The 26366-nt window shown below is 36.9% G+C and overlaps 1 protein-coding gene across 1 annotated transcript in view; it reads left to right on the top strand.

Moving 5' to 3' along the window:
- TBCD (tubulin folding cofactor D) overlaps positions 1-26366 on the top strand; it is a 132836-nt gene that overhangs the window by 37661 nt on the left and 68809 nt on the right. The window contains exons 15-16 of the mRNA XM_035561857.2: positions 17312-17468; positions 26039-26096. Coding sequence (XP_035417750.1) covers positions 17312-17468; positions 26039-26096 — 215 coding nt within the window. The remainder of the gene's footprint in view (positions 1-17311; positions 17469-26038; positions 26097-26366) is intronic.

Raw genomic sequence — 26366 nt, 5'->3', positions numbered from 1 at the left:
CTGATTAAAATGGAGCTCAGTAAATTAAAAAAAACACATAGTATTTAAAAATTATTTTAAATAGCGATAACCAGCATTCTTGTGCAAGATTAAGAATAACACTTTTACTTAAAAAATAATTAAAAAATATATATAAAAATATTGGAGCTAAGGAGGCTTAGCTGGTCGTCTTTTTTTTTTTTTTCCTTAAGTGAATTTGTTGTATTTATTTTTGACTAATGATGTATAACTGACTTGGAGTTTGTGATGGACTTGATCAAGTCAGTTTGTACCTGTTGTTCCTCATATCTTCTTGGAAGTACTTGTACTAATTGTTCTTGAAAAAAAGATATTGTTGTCAAAACTCCATTGCATTCTTAGTTTAGCCATTTATGATACAGTCTGAATTTGCATTCAGGTGCAGTATTTATAATAAAGAGATGTTAATTAGATTTTCTTGTTCTTCTAGCTTTCCTTCGCTTAATAGTGTAAATTCTTGTGTGTCCTGTTCCCCTGCCCCCCCCCCCCCCCGACTTTGTACTTGGTATTTAATTTTGATTCAAGTTATTCCTGTTCAACAGAGTATTAACTATCATTTCTTAACAAGATAAAATGCATTGTTGCAGTTCTAATGTTATAAATTTAGAGCATTGGCAGCTTTTTTGCGATGTGTATAGCAGGACAGAATTACAAACACTTTTTTTTTTTCAATTCATTATTTCTTTTGGTGGCATGCTCAGCTTGCAGACAGTGGTGCTCCCACTGCGTGCTGCTTACTTGTGAGGTGTCAAACGAGTAGCTTCTTTTAAAGGGTGTTTACCCTTTAGGAAACTTAGGCTAGTGTCAGCCAGACGAATATTCTGTTCGTCTCTTTTACTGGTTAATCCCTTTTTTTCATACGGCTTAAAAATGCCAGTAGTAAAACGTTTCTAAACCAAACCAAGGAAGACAATTTCTCTTCCCATTTCTAAGTAAAACACAGCCGTGTCTGGCAGAGGTACATGTTTCATAATTAAAAAAAATTAAAACTCTTTGATCGCACACATAAAACTGGAAAAAACAATAATGGTTTAAAATAGCTGCAACCAATTAAGACTGCCTCTATTATAAATAATGCCAGTTGCTTATAGTTGTACAGTGTATGTCTTCTGCTACTGAAATTAAAGTTTAGTATTAGCAAGAAAAATCAAAATAACTAGCTGCTTTTCCCTTAAACTTGAATACTATAACTTGTAATATCCTTTTAAAAATGGGAAAAATCTTTCAGTAGTAGGATGATAATTTTCATGCAACTTTATTTTTCTTTTAAATTGAGAATTTACTTCCTGAATACCTGATTTTAGAGGTGTGGGTATTTACATATTATCATGAATTTCTCATTTTAGGTTTGAAGTGTAGTGGTATTTATTTAAATTCTTACTGAAAATAGGTTGTTCAGATAATATGGGTTAAACTTGAGGTTGTATTAGTTGTTTGTTCTGTGTCGACAGCATTCCTCCTTACAGCGTCCCAGTCTGTAGCCCTTTCCAGCCCGAGATTGAGAGCAGCATGTTTTCGTCCAGTTTGTAAAGTGTGTTGTTGCTACCTCCTTGCTTTTGAAAATGCTAGCAAGTCCAGAAAGTAAGAATATTATTTAGCATTGAGTGCATGTATGTGTAAATACATAAACAAAAATGTTTTTGTGTATAAGTATATACATACAAATATACACCTGTGTATTCATACACATGCATACACACACATATATATGTACATACATATATATGCTTTTTTTTTTTTTTTTTTTAGGTTTTTAAGTAGTCTAAATTGTTTAAGATGTCCAGTTGATCAAAGGGGAAATTTCAAAATGTCTTTTATTACAAGCAGGGCTGGTAATTATGTTTCTTTTTAGGACACTGCTTTAGCAAACTACGTAACAGTTTGTCATGCACACTCCATTATTACTGCAGTATCCTTTGGTGATGTTGATCTCTCTGACCAAGAGCACTCACTGGGGTGGAACATTTTGAAGGACATGCTATAATTAAAATATTGTGATGTGGCATTATTGCATAACTCAAGGACATGCCATTGTCACCTACCTAGAGTGTTGCAAGAACAAGATTTGTGAGTTTTATTCTAGCAGAGATTTTCCAGTGATTAACTACCACTCCCTTCTAAACTTCCAGTTCCTTTAAACTGAAAGATAAATTTTAACACAACTGTTTGTTAATTAGGAGGAAACATGGGCGAGAGGAGTGGGTTGGTGAGGATTGGGAAGGAAGTGTGTGCTGAAGGTCCGGACCGGAGGACTGCGTGCTCCTGTGTGTGTGCGAGTGCGCGAGAGGAAGTGCAGCGGCAGAGATAGCTAACTTGCTCAGGTGGTGGGGATAAGAAGAAAGAAGTATCCATAAATATTAAGTTAATAACTCCACATCTTAATATACTTTAATTAGTTAGAGAAAGGATAACTTAATCCAATTTTCTTTTAGTAAATTTAGTCAATTCCCACAAGCTGGAAAACTAATAAATCAAAACCGAAACTGAATATGTCATTGCCATACAAGCTTTTCAGATTAACGCAGTCCTACTATATAAAGGAGAGTTGGCAGACTAAACGTAGCAATTTCAAGCAGTACAGCTTTTTGTCATTCTTCAGTATAATACATTAACTCTCCCCATGGGAAAAGGTGCTTAAAACACTTTTCACCAACAAGTGTAAGTTATTGTAAAAACTTCTCAGAGTCACTTAGTCTCACAGACTAAAATTTTTGCCTCTTCTGTTGAAACTTTCTGCTGAAAGCTTAAACCAGTGCAGTAAATGCACCTGTTAGGAGGAACCTAGGCTTCTGAGACAGCTGAAAAACGCATGCCTCTGACTGCCTGTCTAATTGTTAATATAAACACATTTTATTTGAAAAAAATGTCTAAATAAAGGCACTTACCAGAGAGAGAGATGTCTGAAAGCTTCCAGGTGATCCCTGTTGCTAACCTGTAGCTGTCACTGCTGAGAGAGAAGTACCTGTTCGCTGCCCGATCGCTAAGTGAAACTGCAGGAGGTTGTTTCAGGGGGAGGGACTTAAGAAGTGTAGGAGTTGAGCCCTGAGGGTGTAGAGATGCACCTGATATTACTCCAGCCTGAAGCTACGATTCATTTGTTTGCGTCCACTGCTTTCATTCAGTATTACCTCAGCATCTAAGCTATCGAAGAGAGCTTTTGTCGCTTTTGTGCCCTCCAACAACCAAGTTTTACTCTAAACTTTTGTGTCTGTTCCTCTGAGCACTAATCTACAAAGTGGGGTCAAAAATGGCTAGGCAATATACTAAGCTTTTAATACATTTACCTTCAGTAGAAATTACTTGTGAGCAGCAGAATCGACCGTACACAGGGGGTAGCAAAGCTTAAAAATACTAATTACACATTCTTAGTAGAAACAGACAATTTTCATTAAATGCCTTTGTAGCTTTAATATTCTTGCTCTTTTTTTTTCCTCCCCCTCTCCATTTTTATTTAAATCTTTGTGTCCTTCATGAGTCTCCTCTCTGAAGGCGGGACTGAACTAACTCCAAGCTTGCCACAGGAACCTGCCAAAGCTTGCCTATAATCAGCAGTCAAATGTACAGATCCTGTAAGTGGAAGGGAGTCACCTTGGTGAGAAATTGATTATCATGTCCATACATTTGCTCAGGAGCAGTAAAACTGCATGGTGAAAGGAGGAAGTGTGACGATCATCCACTGATTAGGGCTGGTACTTGCTCGTAGTTACATTTTACTGAGAGTTTACAAATGACAAACTTATTAGCGTATTTGCCAGTTACCTAGTGACAGTGCAAAGCTGGTTAATGAAATGTCCCGCGTGCTGGTCCTTGAAAAGGAGAATCTTTTGGTACCATTCCTATTACTGAATATGAAACCTACGTGTTTTTTGACTACTATTTCTGATGGTTTAGAGACATTAAATTTTTGAAACATTTAAATAACGTAGGTATGATGAACTCTGTACTTGATATAGTTGTTTCAAAACTTGTCTGTAAAGCAATGCCTTAAAAATCATTTTAATGATGTGGCCTTTATCTTGATCAAATGACGTATGGACATCTACTTTCCTGTCTAGGTGTGCAGATTACCATGCTCCCTGTTGCAATGCCAATGTAACTTGATGGAAAAATGTTACGAATACAAGCAATTGCTAATTTTAAGGTAGAAAGGTGGGTCTTGGGGTGTTTTTTTGTTTGTTTCCTTTTTGTTTTAATATTTGCTTTCCTATGACACAGCTTAGCAGTGTAAAGAGATGTCATATTACTGTCTGGTTGTTTGTAAATCCTTTGGCTTTAGATGGAACAAAAGTATTTGTAGTGCATCGTTCTTCTGTTTAGTTTTGAAGAAAAGTAGAATATCAGAAAATTTTAATTTCACAGAAAGACGTTTTAGTGTCTGCATTTGGAAACTTCTCTGAGAATACCTGAGGGGAGAAGTCCTTTGCTTTCTTCATTGAAGATGTTATTAAGTAGTCATCATTAGCTAGTGAATAGCCTTTCTTTCATGTCAGTACGTTTGTGTGCCATATCAAACTACACGTCTGTCATTTTTCTTCTGCAAATGTGGATCTGTAGCTCGAGGAAATACCATCAATTTTTTTTTATTTTTTATTTTTTGCATGTGATGGGGTGGAGGTTGGTTTCCGTGAATAGAATCAGATATTTTGTTTTGAAAGAAAATTGCAAATTTTGGCACCTGAAGGACTCCTGTAATATATAGGTGACTGAATTGGGTTAAGAGGCAATTGATACTTGAACTTCGATTTTTCCCCTCTGTCCCTATCCCCCTTCCCTGATCTGGTATGTGAAGGGGAGATGGGATGACTGGTTGCTGCCTTGGTCCAAGGACAATATGGAGCCTGCTTTAAATCCAGCTATTCTCTGGAAGTTGCTATTATTAGGCAGGTCAGCTGAAGTCAGTTGTGAACAAAGTAAAACTGGAAAAAACAAACAGATAATTTAAATGGTACTTTCCTTGGTGCTTGGATGATATTAAAAATCCAAATCTGTTGCTGATGGACACCAGAAAAGGAGCAGCTCCCTGTTGTGTATGCTTCTGGAAGTAATAAATCTTGATTACAGTGATGTGGTTTCATCACTTACTTTTGTTAACTCATTATACTTGCATCGTACGTATTTGGTAAACTGAACCCAGTTGCCTCTTAGCAACACCCTCCTTAGTTTACTTGAGCACAACACTCAGATTAATTGAGTTGAGTACCAGGATGGACATAACATGTTTATTGGTATTTTTTTCCTAAGTTGTTGGTTTTGTTTGTTTGTTTTCCAGTTGTGATTGTTTTTATATCTCTGACGGTCTGAAGCTGTAGTTTTATAGCTTCTTTGTGTAGTTTAGTATATACTTATTTAATCTAAATCTTATTTAAAATACAGTCTCTTGGGAATTATCAAGGAAGTGTTGCATTGCAGTAGTTGAATTTCATATGTTTAATTACTTAGCATGAAACTGCCCATTCAATAAATGTTGCAAACTTGTTTCTTTATGTTTTTATATGATTTTTTTTCTGAGCTTTGGCATTAAGCAGAAAACAAAGTGTCAATAGCAGAAACCATACATGCAATTGGGATTAACTTAACCCGTTCTTGATAAGCTGATTACCTAATTTTTGTTTTCAGTACTTGAGAATTCCCTAGATGTATGAAAGAGTGTCTGGTGTTGCTCTGGTCAGTTATCAACCCCTCTGTTGATCAGATAATTCTTGGTTTCTGCTCTAAAGCAAAGAACAGCCCCGATTACTGAATTGTTCTGCTGTTTTGACATTGGCTTATATCAGCCAGAACTGGTACTGGCTTTCAGAGGATGTCATAGAATCATAGAATGGGTTGGGTTGGGTTGGAAGGGACCTTTAAAGCTCATCTAATTCCAACCCCCTGCCATGGGCAGGGACACCTCCCAGCAGGCCAGGTTGCCCAAAGCCCCATCCAGCCTGGCCTTGAACACTTCCAGGGATGGGGCAGGCACAGCTGCTCTAGGCAGCCTGGGCCAGTGCCTCACTGACCTCAGAGTAAAGAATTTCCCCTTTATATCTAATCTAAACCTACCCTCTTTTAGTTTAAAGCCATTACTCCTTGTCCTATGTCACTACGCTCCCTGATAGAGTCCCTTTCCAGCTTTCTTGTAGGCCCCCTTTAGGCCTGGAAAGGCCACTGGAAGGCTGCTCTAGTCTCCCCAAAGCCTTGTATTCTCCAGGCTGAACACCCCCAACTCCCTCACCCTGGCTCCACAGGAGAGGGGCTCCAGCCCTTTGATCATCTTCATGGTCCTCCTCTGGGCTTGTTTTGACTTCCATGTCCATTGACTGTCAGTCATCAGCAAGATTTCCTTATCTCTCTAGAGATGCTTTATAAATGTATGTACTCGTTATTCCAAGAAAGAAGAATGATCAAAGATTAATGAGAATAAAGCCATTTAGTTGAGCACTGATAGACGTGTAACTAGTGAAGCTTATCTCGCCTTATAAAAGAAGTGCCGTAGAACTGTGTGCCTGGCAGTACTCACTTATGCGTTTATCACCTTTGTTATGTGTCTAAATGAATGGCTTTGAGCTAAATGATCAAGAAAGCCCTTTTTCTTTGATTACTTGAACTGAAGTTATTGACAGATTTTGCTGTCTGTATCAGCATGTTTGAACTAGGTTGTTCTTAAATCCCAGAAGGGGGCAGATGTATTTGCACTGTAATTAGTGTAACTCACGCTGGGCCCCAAAACAGTTTGTGATTCTTGTACAATATTCTCATAACTATTTTCTTCTATCCCATATGAATAGTTATTAGTCCTAATGCTTTTCAAATAACAGCTTTGAAATGTGCCTTTGTTTTTCATAATGATTCCAGTCCCTGACTTGGGAGATATGTCTGGGCAGATTACCTTGCTGATGTTTGTGAGCCACTTGTTCTTGATTACTAGAGCAAATTATTTATATGGGAAAAGAATGAAAGCTCAGCAGTTAATAGCAACAGCAGATTGTATTTTCAGATATTTATTGTGGCATGTATTGTTAGTGCTTGGCCTGGAACTAGGATGATCTTCCTTCTGGTTCCCATCCTCCCCCTTGGGCAGTGAAACATCTTGGGGGAAGCAGGTAACATCAGAAACTGAGGCTGTAGGCAAAACTATGAACTGTTTATAAGAAGTGTTTTTTAATGGTCATTCTTTTCATTATCAGCCCTTTTAACAGAGATGTAAAATATGCCTTTCTTGAGTTTCTACTAGATGCTTTGGTTATAATTCCTTTTTAAATTTATTATTCTTAAGGAGTTTTTCATGCAGAGTGGTTTTGCTTTGATTTAAGACTTATGCCAGAGATTCTAAGACAATTCTCTCACCTATGTGAAGTCAAGTTTTTCTCAAGGAATCCAGTAGTAGAATCTGGGTTGTACCGTGGGCAGTTCCAGAATATATTAAATTGGTCCCACACGTTTTCTTTGAGACATCAGCAGCAGTGTGCTGCACTAATGCCAGTCTCATGAAGAAGAGAACAATGAGACATGCAATCAATATTCCTAGACTTGAAAGGTTTTTAGCTTTCAGTTATTCTTTGGAACATGTCAAATTTTATAAGGATGTATATGATTAATATATTTTGTCTACTGCTTTAATTTTAAAAGTGAGGAATATAGAACAGCAAGTGAAATCTGCTACTTTATTCTTTAAAAAAAAAGGCCAAAATTATTGAACTGCAGTTTATCTGTTAAGTTTTTGAGTTTGAAGTTATGTGTTATCATTTAGCTGTAAAATCTCAGCTGTTTTAATATGGGTCATCCAGCTGCATGTGCATGTAAAGAAAACATTCTTTTGAGCAAAATGGCAAAAAGTTATCAAAAATTCTAAGGTCTGATGATGTATCTGTGTGAATTTCTACATTTGGAATTGCAGCACTCTTAAATGAAATGTGTACAGGGTATGTGTAATGGCAAAAAACATATTTTAGTGTGGTTTCAGTATGATTTCACATCTTTTGTTTTGTGCTGTATTTGTGGTTTTGTAGGCTTCAGAGTATTATTTATAGTTTTTTTTATTTATTTAATTGGGTGGGGATAAATACTAAACAAACAAGAGAATCCTAGTTTACTTGAATTTCTGGTTTGCTTGTGAAAGGACGTTATTAAAATTTCTCTTGATGACAGCATAGTATAAACTTTCTAGCTAATAAGGTGTGTCATATATAGGAACATGAAACTTCCTAGGCGTTCTTAATATGTCAGTGGTGAGACTAAAAGTGTTCTCATGTTAAACTCTCAACAGCTAGGTGACTGCTGAATAATCACAGCTGTATCTGTTAAATGGCAAGGGGTCTAAACTTCCTCTGTTTAAAGCCAATTAAAAGTTTGTGTGTTGTTTTTTTTTTTTAATGAAATCAGTGGTAGAACTGTTAATGTTTCATATTCAAAGATCACTTTTTTTATTTTTTCTTTTTGTGCATTATGTGGTTATGATATTTTTGCCATAAAAACCGGTACGTTTAAAGTAAGGTTGGAAATGTTTCCGTCTCTGGAAAGCAAAAAGAGGAAGCCAGGGCAGGAAGATTGGAAGAACTGCGTGGTTAAACTTGCAATGGATTGGTGCATATATTGGAAGTATTCCAGCCAGGAAGATGTTATTTTTGATCTGTTCTTATACCCTGACCTATTCACAGTGAATAGACAGAAAGAATCCCTCTCCCCGCACCCCACTTTTTTTTTTTTTTTTTTAAACTGTGGCAGCAGTGAAAGCAACATTTAAACAGAAGCTAATAATGCTGATGAGGTGCATAAACAGTGGGTAATACAGAGCGTAACAGTGGTGGGTCAGTGTGAGTGATCCAAATCTTGAATTAGATTTGTCACTCTCAAAATAAATAGAAAGTGTAGGGAAAAAAAACAGCTTATGAAGAAATATCATTTATTTATTCTGTTTATAAATGACCATCAGAGTAAAGGGAGGAAAAAAAAGTGTAAGAAAAAAATAATAGGTATTAAAGTCCGGGGTCAAAAGTATTGTTAGTGAGGTAGTTTGAGCAGGGACTTGGTAGGTTAGGATGCCTTGTTATTCAGTGTGGAAATCAGAATGATTTTTACCTTTTCAGACAAAGAGGTCAGACAATGCTGCCAGTATCCCAAAAGACCCTGGAACAGGGAAATATTTTGTGTATTATTTGTGCTGAATGGTAGGCACCTTGTTTAAATAGGAAACACTGGTTATTTCAGTTGACGTTTCAACTGTTTTAAAAATGTCCCATTGTCATGTATATTGTTGGCGAGCAGTTGGTATGAAATGAAGTCTCTTGTGCTGTCAGAAGATTTCAGATAGATGCAGCTTATCTCAATGGCAGATGTTACGGCTTTGAAGGAATATCTCTATATACACAACTCTCTGCAGTTCTGAAATTCCATTGGTTTCTGTTGCAAATACCATATAAATTGGGTTAGAGCAGGTATGTGCTCTGTGGTAGTACCAGGTTATCAGTGCTGGTGTTTCTGGTAGAAGAAAATGCCTGTGAGTTAGCTGGTATTGATGAGACAGGAGATTCCTGTACATTTTATTTGACAGTAAGGAGAATGGTGCTTCCTGATAATTATATTACTGAAGTTGGCATACTTAAAAAAAAAAAAAAAAAAAAAAAAAAAAAAGTCTGAAAAACTATGTACAGTGAAGAAGGAACATTTTTCTTGTCCAGTGTCATTGTGCCACCTATTAAATGTAAAAAACTAACAGCAAAATAAAAACAGTACTGATTTCAAGAGTATTCTAGAACGAGGATTTAAATAGTCTTATAGCAATGTATTATATAACTTCTTAAACTTGTGTAAGTATTCTGGCTTTAAGGATTACCTTCTGTGTTTTCGTATTCCAGAATAAGATATTTGGTATTGATTTGCAGCTGCCTCATTTTTTGGAGGAGGATACATCGGGAAATCAGGCTTCTGAAGTGCGCTACTTTATTCTGTAGTGGTAGTTAATTGTGAGGCTTTTGGCAAGCATTCAGGTACTTTTCATCATAGATACAGGAAGAAATGAAAAAAGATCTACCTGTCTTAGGTGGACGCTTAGAAAATAGAGAACACCCAAACCTGAAAGGCTGGTTACAGAGGAATTTTTTTTTTCTAACACCCAGGTGAACTTTAAAAATGATCCGTGGTATTGATATTGAAAATAATATTTAAAAACTTTAATGTGAATGTCATTTTCAAATTTTCAGTTTTCAAATTAGCACGGAGTCATTAAAAATAGTGCAGATTTGTTTTTTTCTATCAGAGAGAATAAATACCATAGCTGAAGCTGTAGCAGGAAAAGTCCCTCCTCCCCCAGTGCAACTGAGAAATGGTATAAATGCTAAGCAGGGAATAAATGACAATGAATTGCTTCTAGCTTTTTCACTGCAGGGTTGATCTCAGTATTGCACAACCTTAGCCTAAAGGTTGGGGTTTCTCCGGTGATTTTTCTTTTCTGCCATGCAGCGTTATGAATTTGCAAAATTTTTATCCTTCTTCAGAGCAAGTCATTCACTCACTTGGTAGGATTCCTTCACAAGCCTGCTTCTTCGTGTCCTTAAACTGCAGTTTGCGACTGCTTAAGGTAAAGGAAGGGCTGTTAGCTGTAACCTGTATGAAGGTCTCTGTTAAACTCTCATATGGCCTTGGGCATGAGTGGGTAGGTTAATCCCTGAAACGTTTAGCACTCGGTGTTTCAGCGTTGAAGGGAAGGTAGATCAATACTATCTTAGGTCAGCTGTAGTTCTGGCAGTGTAACCAGGCAGGGGGTGCTTACAGATTTGGAGATTTTCTGGCTGCATTACATAATGACGTTGAGATAGACTGGCCAGAATCCAGATCTGTCTGCTTCCGCATTGGCCCCTTGCCACGCTCAAAAACTTGCTCCAATTTCAGCGTTGTAGCACTTCTGCAACCTGCAATTAGTTTATTGAATCAGATACCTGGGAAATGAGAGCCAGCGTCCATTTCTTTAAATACTGTATTTAAGTAATGTGAGTGGTATCAAACAGTAAGTCTTTGGCGGAGATGTAGTTAGAATGTAGTTCTTTAGGGCAATGTCCAGCTTAACCAGCAATCCCTTCTCCCTGCCTGAAAGCCAGTCTCTGCAGTACTTATTTTCCACCCTCAGCAGCGAGGCAGACAACAATCTCCTTTGGTGCCCAGCTGTGATTCATTGCCGGAGCAGGTCTTTCCTGTGTGCTGACTGAGATAGGTCCATGGAAAAAAAATATCATGTGATCATATAATTAAAGACTCTCTTAATTCATTACGTAGGGAGAGACTGAACTGAGATTGCAACCAGACAGACACAGTCCTTCATAGTCACGGGTTAGAAAATGCTTGTTTCGTCTGCGGACATACATACATATATATATATATATATATATATATAGCCCTATAGACATGGGTCAGTGTTCAGAATTGTGAGAAACTTAGGACAGCTTAAGCTGCTTCAGCTGTCAAATTCAAACCTATCTTCTGAGTGTGCACGAGCTGTGATACTCGTCCCTTCTCTGGCAAGCTCCTAACTAGGTCAAACTTGGGTGCAGGAATGAGAGACGAGAGGCCACCTGTTGACAGTTTTTAGGCACTTGCCCTACAGGCTGCAATATTAGAGCTTTTCACAGAAACACTTGAGAATTTTCCAACAAAGCAGCACATGCTTTTTCTGATCCTTGCTGGAGAACCTATCCTCTGGCTGAAATAGTCTTCTAAAAGTAAAGTCTGAAGGAGACAGCCTGTATAGAAAACAGGAGAACAAATCGTAGATGTTTGGCTGAGCTTTAAACAAATATTTATTTCTGATAATCGACCTAACCTAAAATTATCTATGTTTGCATCTGTGTTGATACATTAAATATTAGTATAACAGCCCTAATGAAGTTACGATTAGGACCTGCATCTCTTTCTAAAAGAGCTTAGAGTGCCATGCAAAAGCCTGTGGTCCCAAATCTGATTTCAGTTGTTTTTTTTTTCAATAAAAACAGTGTTCTTCTTCTTTTTCCTTTTTTTTTTTTTTTTTTTGCATATGAATGATAGTGATAGGCATGCTGTTTAAAACATGGGAAGCTGACGTGCTGTAGATACGGCTGTTTATGCTTTTTTTTATGCCTGAGGCTCACAAAGAAGATGAACCTACTGAAGGATTCTTCTGCAATCACTTTGTTTTGTTGAAGAAAAATCTGAATAAAACTATTATTCAGTAATTCTTTTTATTGATGCTTATAGTTTTGTTGAAGCCTCATAATTCATGAATAACTAGTTTTCTTAGACTTCTACCTGTACACAATGTCTTACTCTTCAGTAAGAGCAGACCTCCATTACTCTGAAGTACTTTTTCTTGTATTTTATCATTCTAAAATAGAAGACTTTCCAATAAATTTATTATGATTTGAGAAGGTTTCTCTGCATAAACAATACACAGCAAAATGTAAGACTTACCTAAAAGGTAACATTAAACTCTGTTTTAAGACTGGCATAATCTTAGTTTCAAATTGAATTCAAACAGTTTGTTCTGAACTTGAGATTCAGTGCACAAGTCTGTTCTAAGTGAAGTAGAGTTGACTTGGACTTTTGCAATTTTCTTTTGTAGACAAGACCTCAGGCTAAGGAACAGGTTTTTGTTTGTTTGTTTAATTGCTGTATTTGTATGTTTTATATGATAAACATTGCAATAAATAAAAAACATGACGATCTGAAGTAATATAGGAGTCCTGATGGCAACGGTTGTAGTCTAGGTAAGCGTATGGGATATTTTTTAAAAGTACTTTTTTAAGGAAATAGTTTTAGTTATAGGGGACCTTTCAGTATCCAATGTCTTCCTTCGGTTTCTTTACTAGTTGTTCAGTGGTTATCATCTGCAACTAAGCGATGCTAACCATCTGATTGATTAGAATCTCTGTTCAGAAAGCCAAGTGTCTGTGCAGCTCGTCTCTCGTGTTAGAGAAAATCGGTTGTTTGCAGGGCTTTGAAGCCAGAAGTTTTCTTCATTTTCACGAGGCTTGAGCAAAGCGCTGTGTTGCAACCTGCAGTTATGTTGTTAGGTAAGGCAGGGTGGAGCGTAACAGGTGCTTATTAATACCTCTAGGCTACGGGTAAAGGTGACTGTATTTTTTGAGCATTCACAGAACTAAACAGGTGGATATTGTTTTAGTATTCGGCTTGAGAGTGGACACTACTTACCCTCTGTATTTAATGGCAAACTTTTAATGCAGAGCTATGAAACAAATTGTGACTTTCAAAGTTAAGTAACACTTCAGGTCTTCTCTGTGGTGTATCTCCCAACTCCTAGTTTTAAATTTAAGAAACAAAACAACTACAAAACCTTATTAATAATTTCAAACATAAATTTATTTCTGCTCTTCTTTTCGTTTTGGATTTTCTCCTGGATTTTTTTTCTCAAGTTTTTTTCGCTTGTGTTTTTTGGTGGAATACATCTTAGGTATGTTTTGAACGTGATTTTAAATCTGAAAATTTGAAACAATAAAGAGCTTCGCAGTCCAACACTGCCCACACTGAATACCTATGAGGTGGTTATAATGGTGAATAGCTTAACAGGTACAAAATGCAGGAGCTGGCTACAAAGCTTTGAACATCATTGCTGTGTTGTGTATCAAGCACAGCTCTGGAGGAGTGCAAATGCAAACATTTTAAATTGGAGAAAAACAAAATTTAAGTTAGGATTTTGTTTAGACTGAAGATGAAAGGTTGTGTGCGTAAGATAATGCAACCACAGAGCCTACCAGCTGGGGATTAGGAAGGTCTTTTATAAGGTACTTCAGTTACAGTGGGCTAGATGCTACGGGTGTTTTGCCTGTGCTGCTCCTCCATGACTGCAGGCGGGCTCTGCTGGGACTGCAGGAAGCCACAGCCGAAAACAACTGCATTGGTTTTGACGACTCCAGGGTAAAGAATAAAGGGAAACCTGAAATTTTCGGTGGTGTTTCTTTTGTTCTTACGACTCTTAAATATAATGTAATGCTGGTTCTGAAAGGAAATGTAATGCTGGTTGTGAAGTTTCTCTTATCTCCTCTCCCCCTTTTTCAAGCACAGAAACATTTGTCAGGAGCAATCGTTACACACCATTTCCCAGAGTTCCCAGTTCACCAGTAAATATTCTGCCAGTGTTAGAATGCAAGCTTAAAGAGATGACCCTGACCTCAGTAGGGTTCCCGTGTTGAAGTATTTGTTTTCACTTAGCTCTGCCGTGTACCTTACCTTGTTTTCCCTTTTCCTCCTGTATTGTAACTGCCCACTTTTGTATCCTTCCTTTGCACAACCTGTCTTTGCTCTTGACTTGCAGTCATGCTGTTTCTTTTGCAGCAGCAATGCTGTGAGTCCCAGACGCAGGAGTACAAAGAGGTGCAAGTCCAAATCACTGCTGCATGATAATAGGGAGGTCCTGAGCTGCTCCCAGTAATAGTGCTGTTCTTCATTGCATTTCCTCAGTTCCTGTTGTTACAGACTCCTGGCGGCATCTCCTCTGTCTTGGAGACTGACCTGAATAAGCTAGGGGCCAACTGGTGTTGCGCCTACCATGGAGAAAACGAAGGCCCTGAATTGAAAACCATGTCAGACAACACAAATGCAAGGCACCACTCGTGGGTCCTTCTGCTTTTTGTTCAGCCTGCAGAGAGGTGACACCATGCTCACAGCTGTCTGAAGTAGCTGGAGTAATCACCTCACGCTGAAGGAAATTTGCAGCAGCTTTGCAAAATTGCCTTTGGCGTCTGTTTTAGTGTTCCTGTAGAACCAGCTAATTCCATTTTTTTCATCAGTTGATGTAGCATTTTTCAAAACAAGCCAGTCAACATTTTTAAAGATTTTTATTGCAGTTTCTCTCAGAACTGAGAAGTGCCAAAATATGCATCCATCTTTGCTGTATCATTGTTCTTGAATGGGAATTGCTTTGCTGTTTTTTTTTTTTTTTTTTATCCACATGTAGTGCTTGCAGTCCTAGTAGTCATATTTTGGCCATCCTTCTGCTTACTTTTTTGTTCTCATTAGGTTAAAATGAATTGAAATGGTATTTTAACGCTTCCCTAATCCACTTGTGGTGCCTATGTTTTGGTTAAGGTAGCAATACATTGATGCTTAATTATTTAGTGATTATATCTGCTCAAGTATATCTAGGCACAGTTTGCTAGTGAAATTAAGCCCTTGTTCAGTGGGACAATGGGATCATCTTGTGACAAGTCTTTTCTAAGGAATAAAGATGTGTTTGATAAATTTGATACTATAAAGAAATTCAAGATAAATCCCCCCCACACCCCAAAGGCTTTTTTTTTTTTTTCCTGGCATTATTTACTTACCAAGGATGTGACATCTCTAGAGAGAGAGAAATATTCAAATTGTATTTCTGGATTTTCAGATACCAGGAGGAAGCTCTCCAGGGAGCCTTGCATACATACAGTATTTGTTAAACTGCCACAGTGTGTGTTGCTAGAACTGCAAAGAGAATTCTTCTTCAAGTTTTTGAAGGCTCTCCTTATCTGTAGAAAAAAACGACTTCTAGAGTTTTGATGGACCTACAAGCATGAAAGTGAAGTTTTCCCTCTGCTCAGTTTCCCAACCTTATTTTTGTTGCTTATAATAGTACCTGTGTTATAACACCTTTATGGTAAGGTTCTAGGATTTTCATTCGTCTTTTGTTTTACTACCCTATTTTCTCTATTTCCCCCAATATGATTTAAAACTAAAAAAAGAGAAGAAAAGAAAAGTGTCATTTGTTTCCAGTGCTTAGTCTGGGCTTACGCTGTGTGACAGCATCTTGTCTGGGGCTTCCTCAACAAAATGTGGCACAGAGATGTGTTATACCAAGGTCTATGACTTGTAGGCCTTTTTGCCTAAAACATCTTCTATCTGAAGTCACTCAGGTTATCCATTAAATCGTTGCTGGAAACATTAATGGACACGTTAATTTTTAAAAGCTGCTTGATTCTCAGAGTGGACCTTTTCTAGTCTGGGATTTGGTTTAGTTTCTGTTAAATCTTGGGTGTGGAAGCAGAAATAAGAGCAAAGCCCACCTGTTTGCATTTCTAGGTTGCATTGCAGTTTTATGCAAATTCTGTCCTCATGCCCTGTGCAGTGTGGCAGTGCTGAGAGATTTGAACTTAAAACACTGCATTGCAGTCGCTCGACAGCTCTACGCAGAATCATATATCACAAGTTGCTTAACGAAAGAGCAACGGTGAACTTGTCACTTTGATTTAAGAGTAAGCAAAGAGTGTACTTAAGTCCCTTTCAAGATTGATGTATTGATGATTCACAGGCATTGTTAATCATAAGTATTTGTCAAGGTAGGACTTTTGCTGTGATAAATGGTGGCTGCTCATAGATGAGTACTGAATCTTTTGTTTTATGGTAGTTACAATACTGTGTTTATTAGGAAGTATTTTTTTCTAGCGATAGATGCTGTTGTTACGGTACCATTTGTAGTCCAGTAGTTTAACAATTTGACATTTCAAAATTTTGACTCTAAAATTACCTAACCCTACGAAAATTACTTGGACTCTAAATTGACTCTAAACATGTATTGCTGAGTAATAAATGATATCAGTCTTCCTTAAATAAACAAAGATACACTTGAAAAATAGTGGGCCTAAAAGGTTTACTTTATAAGAGGAGTCAACATTTCAAATACTTAGTAATTATACTTGGTCAAATCCTTCTACAGGCAAATGAGGGTATGTGGATGCAGATATTTGTTTTCCAGTGCAGCTGTGACCAGACAAGGCTTGGTATTGATACTCATATATAATATATTTATAAACCTTTGTTAAAAATAATCAGCGGGTACTCTAATTCTCTTAAGGGAAATTCCCAAACACAAGGCTGTTGCTAAAAAGCATTTTCTGTGAGGCAATTCTAGATTTCTAGCATTTTCTAGAGTCTACTACTCAATTCTCCTTTTACCTGGGAGAAAAAAGAGAAATAAACCTGCTCGTATCTGTATTACATTTTTATCTTTAGCAGCATATTGGGACTAAAGAACGTCAAGTTTTTATCATGATAGTAACTCTGATGGAAATGGTAGATTTTTTTGAATAACATGCTATAGAATTAAGGTGTAACTTCATATGGAAACCCGTTGCTTTAATCCTCATTGAGCTATATGGGATTGGAATAAAAAGTAAATGGCTACTGGCAAAGAAACAAAAATGGTATATTAAAATGAAAATTTTAATGCTTTTTTTCTTTTTTTCTTTCAGAACACACACGGCTCACCCTGTGTCTTTTCTTTAATGATCACTCTCATACCTTTCTTCTGGTTCACTGTACGGTCCTAATTGTTGCTTTTGTGCCCTTTTCCATTTCACAGTGGTTCCTGTCATTTTGAAAGCTCTGACGTATGATGAGAAGAGGGGATCATGCAGCGTGGGTTCCAATGTGAGAGATGCAGCATGCTATGTGTGCTGGGCCTTTGCTCGTGCTTATGATCCCTCAGAACTGATTCCGTTTATTAACCAGATTTCAAGGTAAGCTGCTGCGATAAGAAACTGAGCGAAGTACAGTTAATTTTTAAAATCTGTTCAAAACTAAGGAGGAACTAGAAGTTAATCTAGTAGTCTCATGCTGTATCCTCTAGAAGTTAATAATGTGGGAGAATAATACCCTATCTTTAAGACATTTAAAATTAGATACTGGCCACGCACGCACACACACGCTCTGAAGTTGCAGAGCTGCTTTATGGGATCAAAGGAGAAGAGAAAACTTAGAGAAGTTACTTCTTACTTTTTCAGATGCACACTTGTATCTAATGATCCAGGAGTTTTGGTACTTTATCAGATTGTATGGTGCAAAGAACATAGCATGTCATATTGACTTGCAAGTTGAGCTGATTTAGGTCTAAAGGAATAAACTAGACTTCAGATCTCCTAAAAACCCATTTCTGAACTTCCAGATACTTCTGTATGAGTTGTAGTTTTCCTTCTGAAATGTTGAAGATCAAAGTTTAAGTAAGAATACTCTTAAAATTAAATCACTTCCAGTTTATACTAACAGTTTATGGTAACAACTTGAGGTGTACGTGGTGATTTTGAATTCTTAGTAATATATCACTTCTGAAAAAGCATTTTTATTACAACTGTTAGCAGGTTCTTATTAAGTTTAACAAATACATGTGAGAATTCTTTTCTCTTTTGTTATATTTTGTTTTCATAGAGTACCACAGTCTAGAATGACTACTTTGACAAAACAACTTTTAGTTGAAAGGGTAAATATGCAAGTACTTCTTTTTCAGTCTGTTCTTTCTGTTTCAAAAGACTCAGAAGTCAGACTTTCAGAAGGTACCCCAGTCAACATTTGTCATGCTGTAACGGTGGACTAGAACTTGGTGCAGGTTCCCCCGACGCTAAGGATATTTCTGCAGCTAGAAACTGGTTCTACCTTTTCCTTTTTTTCCTTCTTTCTTCTCATGCTTTTCCTCCGATTTTTGCTAGTCTTGTGGGATTCTCTCTTCAGTAGGTAGTCTTTTTGTTGGCAGCATATTTGCTGACATTTCCAGGTGTCTTTAATGGGTGATTTGCACTGTAAACACAGAGGTAGCTTCTCACAGTTTCTTGGCAGACTTTTAGTGTGCTCTCATATCAGCAACTCAGATATCTTTGTCTCCATTGGCAGATTTTTAATCAGTAGTCATTTAGTATTACCTTTAAATATATATATATATATATATATAAGGACTGTATATTTATAGGTCCTGGAAACCTAGTCCTAGTTCTAGTGCTGCCTTTCTTCCAGACTGCTGGCAGAACTATTTCAATCACACCCAAACAGCCTTGTTTGGAAATGCAGGACTGCTTACTTAGCTCAACAGGTGCCCAAAGAAAATGTGTTGTTCCTTCTTCTTTAAAGCCAGTTTTGAAGGTTCCTTGGGACAGTCTGTATACTCTACATATCCATTTTTATTCCTTGAGCCTAGCGCACCTTCCCCTTGCTGGTCTTTGCTGTTTTTCATCCTTGTATTCTTACTTTCCAATGCTGGCCTTTTCACGTAGGGTCACAGGACAGTGTCTCCTACCTGTGTGGTACCTGCTCCTGGCATTTTTTGAGACCTTGATAAAATCTTTCTGTCTAAGAATCTGCTGTCACATTTCTGGAAGCCAAATGCTATTCTTCTTCCTTCCTTTTTAATGCTGTTATATCTTTTCTACAAAGTAAGCAGGCAAAAAAATGCTAAGATTCTTAGCGTTGTGTCTCTGGTAAAGCTTTTTCATGGTATTTTCATCATGTTTCATCCACAACAGTCTAGAGACTCAAGTCTTGTAACACCAAGCTGTTCTGGAATGTGAGGCCATCTACAGCTGCTGGATGATTTTCAGAAAGAGAATTGGGACTCTAGGAAATGCGTGATTCAGTTATAAGCATGCTAGAAATAGTGAGTGATGCTCGCCCTAATAAGTTATTAAGGAAATATTTTATTTTCAAGGGTCATGTTTAAATGGTCTTCCAGTTGAGTGCAATGTAAATTATTAATATAAAGGTACCTAAAGATATGTTTGCACAGTGAAATAGTGATTGCATTTTGGCTTGTGTGTCTTTTTTTTTATTCTAGCCAGCTTTTTAAAATCCAACCTGCACAGATGATGGTAGCAATGAAGACAGAGTGACAGAATGAGTATAATGTTACCAAATACTTCTAAGAGGGTGTTAACGGCAGTGCAAAGTTATTTACTGCTATCTTTAAACCAGGAGGAATACATTTATATTCAGGCTGCAAGCAAAACTTGAGGAAGAGTGTGGCAATCCAATAGTAAGGTCTTGTTCAAAGCAAGTGGTTTTTGTAGATTTGGTCAGCAGCCCTATGGAAGTAAATTCTCTGTTTCCATCCTCTTAGTTGAACAACTTTAAGGTTTGTTTAAAGGTCTGGAAAGCTTGTTCCAAGTGAAACTTTAAAGCCAAAGTGCAAATTTAGAAACCTTCAGTTTATCAGCATTCTGTTCTGTTCTTCCATTTTTCAGAATTTTTCTTCCATTCATGATGCTTAGAGCAATATATTTCTTTTACTCCTTTTGCCCTACCACACTGCAAATCAATGTTGCTCTCCATATGTAGGTGCAAGCTGACTATTTTGATTTTCCATGATTTGTGGTACTTTGTTTTACTGTTACAAAGCTTTTGCACACTTATGAAGAGTGCTGTGTTTCTGAAGAAGCTCCCTCCTGTCTTTTAGCTTTCAATCTGTTCTGGAAATAAGTTCTATTTTTTTTTTAGGAAGACTCCAGGTGTAAATAATTGCTGTCTTCTACCTAAAGTAATACAAGTTACCACTGTGGCTTTACCAGTTGCAGCTTCACCTATGCGGAATAAGTTGGTGGAGTGGAATGAAACAGAGGGTAGACAGCTAGGGGGAACTGAAAATTTATTATTTTCAGTTGTAAAGTGTTGTGATTTATACGTTTAGTTTTATAACAAAGCTGCACAATGTTTTAGCCAGTATTAATGCTATAGTAAGGCTCTAAGTAAAAATCTTTGTAGTTATGTTGGCCATACCTTTTCTTAACACAATCAGCTCTTGAAGGTAGAATTGCCACTGCAAAGAGAAACAGTAGGAAAAAAATATTCAAATAGGGTATGACACACAGTTTCACCTATTGTGTCAGCAAGCCAATAATTACATACAGCTCTTTTTTTTTAAATCTAGCCTTAGGTGTGTCACTGTTTTACTTAAAGAAGAGTCATACTTCTAGCCACAAGCAAATTGTTGCTACCCTTAAAAAAAATGCAGAACTCAGCATCTTGAAACAAAGTACATGATATCCATTGTAAGGTGAATTACACAGCAAAAATACCTGCCTATATGAGAATACAAACTATTAGGTTCTTAAAGAAAAATAATAAATTGTTTACCTGCAAAGAAAGCTAGTACCTCGTTAAAAAGATGTAATAAGTGATTGAGATCCTGAACTGTTTGCGTTGTCTTGGTGCTAGAAATTGCAAATGGTTTATCCTTCGTTCACAGTCTTTAACAGTGCTGTTGAACTGGCTGGAGATAATGCTGAACTTGGAGCATAAGTAGCTGGTTGCCTGGTAAGAACGCTCAGGGTCAAGAGACAAGGTAGCCTTTGTAGTAGAGTAAGTGCACTGAAAAACTGGTGGTAACTAGAAGGTGTTGAGTGGGTATAATGGTTAAACAGTGACCACTCTTCTTACCGTTCTTCTTAAGAAAAAAAAATAGACAGAGGATGCTTATTAGAAATACTTGCCTGAGAATTTTAATTTTTACATATCTGTTGGTATTTTTCCCTATCCATATTTCAACAAGATACGCTTACTAACATTTGTTTATTTATTTTTTTTAGAAGTCCAGTTAAACTGGTTTCTAAAACCTTGCATGATCTATTCAAGCTTCAAGACCACAAAAAGAAGATTCTTGGCAAAGTAGATGAAACTTCACTTTTAATGCAGGATCACTTTACTACATTTTGAAATTCTTGCACATACTGAAGTTGCTATTCAGGCATATCTTCATAAAAGCACTGCTTGACTGAGATGTTTTTTCTCTCCCAGTCTGCACATGCATACACTCTTTTTAAGCTTACCTATGAGGAAAGTTAAATATAGTTTAATAACTTGGAAATGCAGGTAATTTGATTCCTGCCCCCTTGGGTGTGGAAATTATTGTCTGTAAAGTGGCAAGTGCACACTAAGAAGCAGAGCTATTTTGTTTAAAACCTAAACAAAAACTAAAGAGGAAAATATACTTTTGCTCTATTATGCAATTAAAAATTAAATTGTTGCTGCCTATCATAATTATATGAAACTATTGCATGGTCAGAATATAGTTTTATTTATCATTTGATGGTTTAGTTAGGTAATCAATAAACAGATCATTATTTAGAGGGATCTGAATACGTGCGTACAGTGTAGGAGTACAGGCAGCTTTGCCTTCCCTGCGGTGGTGTGTTGTTTTTGAAGAGGGAAAAAAAAGGAAGGTGTGGCTATGGATAAATGATGTAGCTTGCTCCAGGGCAAGATTGTCCTGCAGAATTGGGGAAATCTGAAGCATTGCTTTGAGCTACATCTTGTACCATGATGAAATATTAAGAATAGCTTTTTCTTTCATGTATGTGAATGTTGCCTTCAGAGGAGAGCCTACTCTGTGCCTACTGCGTCTTGCACTTGTGTAAACTTATTTCCTGCAGGGGCATCATATGGCTTTTTTATTTTTTTTAATAGCAGCATTTTAATTTGCAACTCCCGAGCGTTTTCTTTATTGCTCTCTTCTATATGTGTATTTATTTTACTTCCAATGTTTTACTCCAAAACTTTGGGATTGAAGTAACACGTAGAAGATGCCGACATTTATCTCTGTGTAACAACAACGTGCTAAAAAGACTGTAACTGACTGTGTAACTCTGGATTCAAAAGTGGGGGGGGTTTGGCTAGCAGAAAGTAGTTGGGTTAGAAGGGACTGCAAGTGTGCAGTGTAAAAGTGGGACTGGTCACTGTGTTTATCATTTTCTTCTATTTTCTCCTTGCCTATCTAAACAGAAGAAATTAAACCTGAGACTGGTCTGAAGGGCTTTTTCCCCTACTAATGCTGGCTGAAGCAGCCACTTTTGTGTGCTTCATCTCTATTGCTCCTGCAATTGAGGATAACACGGCCACAAGTGATAAAGTGAATGGGTAGCTTCTCTGATTAAAAATAAATGTATAGTTGAGCCTCGGTCTGTTTTCATCATCCAGTTCACCAGGTAGCCACAACTGGGGTACTGGTACAACTAAAGAGGTATGAGAAGGCTGTTTGCAACAGCCTTTTGCTGTGTTTTTTTTTGCTGTTTGCAACAGCAGCTCTCAGCAGATGCTGGTCTCGCCTCCTCTTTTTAACTTGCTGGGATTGTTCAAAACCATTTTGCTTGTGATGATTGTTAAGCCTTCCCTCCCCTAATGCTATTAGTAAGGAAGAGAGTTTTCTGTGATGTTACAAGTCAGACTTTTCCCTTTTTTGAGTTCAGGAAGGGAATTTGTTTTTGTGCCAAATTGGCAAGAGGTTTGAGAGTTTATTTTTTCTCTTCCCACAGCTTCAGGGTGGTATGTTTGAATTAATAGTAGTAAATTCTCAAAGGTTAGCAATAGTATAAGCTGCTTGTGAGTATAGTGTACCTGTCACAGGTGATAAAGGAAATTCAGACTTACTTGGTGGTACATCCAGTACTTACAAGCAGAGGGAAACCTGATATTTCTGTGTGCTGATGCCCATCACCTGGCTGGCCTCTGCTCTCTGATTATTTCTGGCTTGTTGGGGGAAGGAAATGAAATCAATGTTGGGCTGAAGAAGTGAGCTGGTAACCTCCTCTGAGTCCTGTTAACTTTCCCTGAAGCCAGTTAAGTGAGTACGTGGGGTAAATTGAAGGGAGCAGGAAAAAAGCAAGAATGATCAGTAGACTGATAGAATTGCAGCTTGCTTTTTAAAATCTGTTTGTGTGCTTATTGTACCCTTAGTTGCTAGTCGTGCTTACAGGCTAAATATACCTCAAGGAACTACAAAAGGTGTTTCATAGAGACTGCGAGATGCAAAACCACTCTTTGCTCTACCTGTTAGTAGTCAGGTGTGGTATATTTCAGACAAGTCAAGACATGATTCTTTAACTAGCTTAAAAAATATCCCACTTTGTTTGACATAAACAGTTTCTTTATGTTAGGAAATCCTGGTGGAGTATCACATAAACTCCCACGACAAAGCAGACAGGTGAAGACACCTTTAACATGTTTCATCTTAGGCATGTTGCTTTCCTTGCTAATCCATGTGTTGCAGCAGACTGTGCCTGCATTTTAAAACATGAATTATCTTGAAAAAATTATTCATGTAGTTTGATAAGTTTAAAATACTTTTACTGAAAGGATTAACATAAAACAATGACTACAGTATGATTTATGAATATAATATGGCTGGGTGATAATGACAGAATTCCTGTTTGTTTGTTTTTTTTCTTACACGTTTTTCAGTCGCAGCACTGAATAGCTCAGGTGGCATTGCATAGACAGTATGTTGTTTTGCTGGTTTTACCTATACAAGTTTTTCTTGAGGTAACAGAAGAATAAGAAAAATTGAAAAGTACTGTTTAATTATAAGCAGAAACATCGGCCAGAAACTCATGTTGTATATAACAATCTGAAACTGTTTTCTATCATATTTAATAAACCAAATTTTAAGTGTAAATATGAAATGCAAGGAGCAGTATTTATTCTCCAGTGACAAACTTTTAACGTTTGAAATTTGGAAAGACTTGCATAGCTTTTAAAATTAGCATATTAATATTTAACATGTACGTGCTTACACTCAGCCCGAAGTGTCCCTTTTCACTACCACTGGAGACAAAACAATGACCTGGAAGAATTTCAATCTGACCCAGCAAAGCGCTTCTGAAATACTCTGCAACACTTAACGTCAGGCTACCTTTGACATAGTATGGGCAGCACTCTGCTTGCTGAGCTTCCCGGCTTGATGAGTTTTTTGGTTTTGTTTACTCAGAATAGAACAATATTGAACTTTTGCGTAACAGACAAAATCATGTTTTATCATATAGTCCATATAATTGGAAACGTCCAGCAGAAAATTGCTTCTTTTTGCTTTCCAGGATCATTTCTAGCCAGTTCTTTAGTTTTGAGTGTTCTATAATTAAAATGAAATCCTTCCGAAATGTTCCTATAAAAAGATTTTTAAGTTTCTCTGTATGCCAGAGAAGCAAATTAACGTATGAAGATGATGTTCGACCCAGCACTCTTTCTACAATTAGCCATGTAAGCTTCTTCCTAATGGAATGCTTCATAAACATTTGCTCTTCAGTTGCTATCACATGGATGACCTCCTTTTGTCTTGTAATCGCTTGATGCCTTTGTGGCAGGGAGAGGAATTGTTCATGCAAGTAGCAATAAGAAAGGATTTACTGTCTTTAGAACAATTTTTACACCTCTGTAGTAAAATGTTACATTTATTGGGTTTTATTTTCTATTTCATTCTTTCTTTCTGTCTCTTGTTTCCCTTAATGGAGGTAATCACTACTGCCTCTGTAAATTCAGTTTATGCATTTCAGTGAATTTTAAGAACATAGTTCCTGCCCTGTAAGGAAACTGATAGCCATTACCCAGGGAAGTTTGATATTATCAGTGTAATTAATATCTTTATGCTAAAGCAAAGCTATATTGGAATTACTTTTCAGCCAGTATTTATTTCCTGTTTTGCCTGGAGTCAATAAATAATGTAATGAAGAGTTTCAGAGTTTGAAAGGAATAATTTTCTGCTTAAGTGATTCTCCTGAAGTGATATTTATTTGTCACTGAAGTTAACTGAATGCTGGAGGTGGATTTCTAAAGCTGTAGACTTCATGTCCTGGGATGTATTCTCTCTGTTGTGTTCTGTGGCAGGTTTTTAAATGTGGTTCTGTTGCAGTAAAAAGAATTGAACTGTGGAGGGTTGTCAGATTTCATTCACAAAGTAATATTTTTGTATAATCACACCTGTATATCTACAGGTCAGCTTTTTCAAAAACTTCTTTGCAATTTATCCTAAAGTGTCACTTTTTAAACAGAATTCGCATACTGTTTACTGTTTTTTTGTTACTTAAATCGTGTGATCATGCTTGTACAGATAGCTGAAAGCTTCCGTTGCTTAACTTTTAGTTTTGCTTAAGCCTTACCTAAGACTTACTGTGTATTTGGCTATTGAGAAACTGTATTTCCAAGTTTTAATTTAAAGTTGCACTGTCTCGCATTTGAGATGTTAGATATGTCCAAGTTTATACTCGTGCTATATCTAAAATATAAAACCTTTCCATGTAGCTAAATGTATTTGTATATTCCTTAAACTGTTTTGCTGTAGTAGGATGGCAGTTGTCTGTTTATGCCATGGAAAAGTCCACAGCAAACTACAGAAACAAGGAAGTACATGGTTGTTTCAACACAAATTTTAGTTTAGAATTATATTAAAAAAAAAAAAGCTAGTTAGAGAGTATTTTGAATGTTTTGCTTGGAATCCTAAATAATGAAACGATATTGCATGTTTCTTTTATTTTTGGTACTTATAATCAATATTTTATTTCCTCAGTGCGTTGGTTATTGCTGCAGTATTTGATCGTGATGTTAATTGCAGAAGAGCTGCTTCTGTAAGTTACCACATCCTAGCCTGTGTTTGTTATTTTTTGGTTTTGCTTTTTAAGTTCATAATTTGTAGCATGTTCATCTGAGACTACAGTTATAAGCAATATATGTGTGTGTAGTGAGCAGAAAAGTGTTTTCTTTAAATCCTTCGAATTATGATGTGAATTTAGATTCTAAATTATATAATCCATGGTTTCATATCTTGATTTATGGACACAGTTTACAATACAGTCTGCTGTATTTTTGTCATGTTGGATAACATAAAGTATTTAAGA

Source organism: Cygnus atratus, chromosome 18 (assembly GCF_013377495.2).
Source record: "Cygnus atratus isolate AKBS03 ecotype Queensland, Australia chromosome 18, CAtr_DNAZoo_HiC_assembly, whole genome shotgun sequence".
In the NCBI taxonomy this organism is placed as follows: domain Eukaryota; kingdom Metazoa; phylum Chordata; class Aves; order Anseriformes; family Anatidae; genus Cygnus; species Cygnus atratus.
The sequence above is the reverse complement of the archived record's forward strand: the minus strand, read 5'-3'. Positions and strand labels throughout refer to the sequence as shown.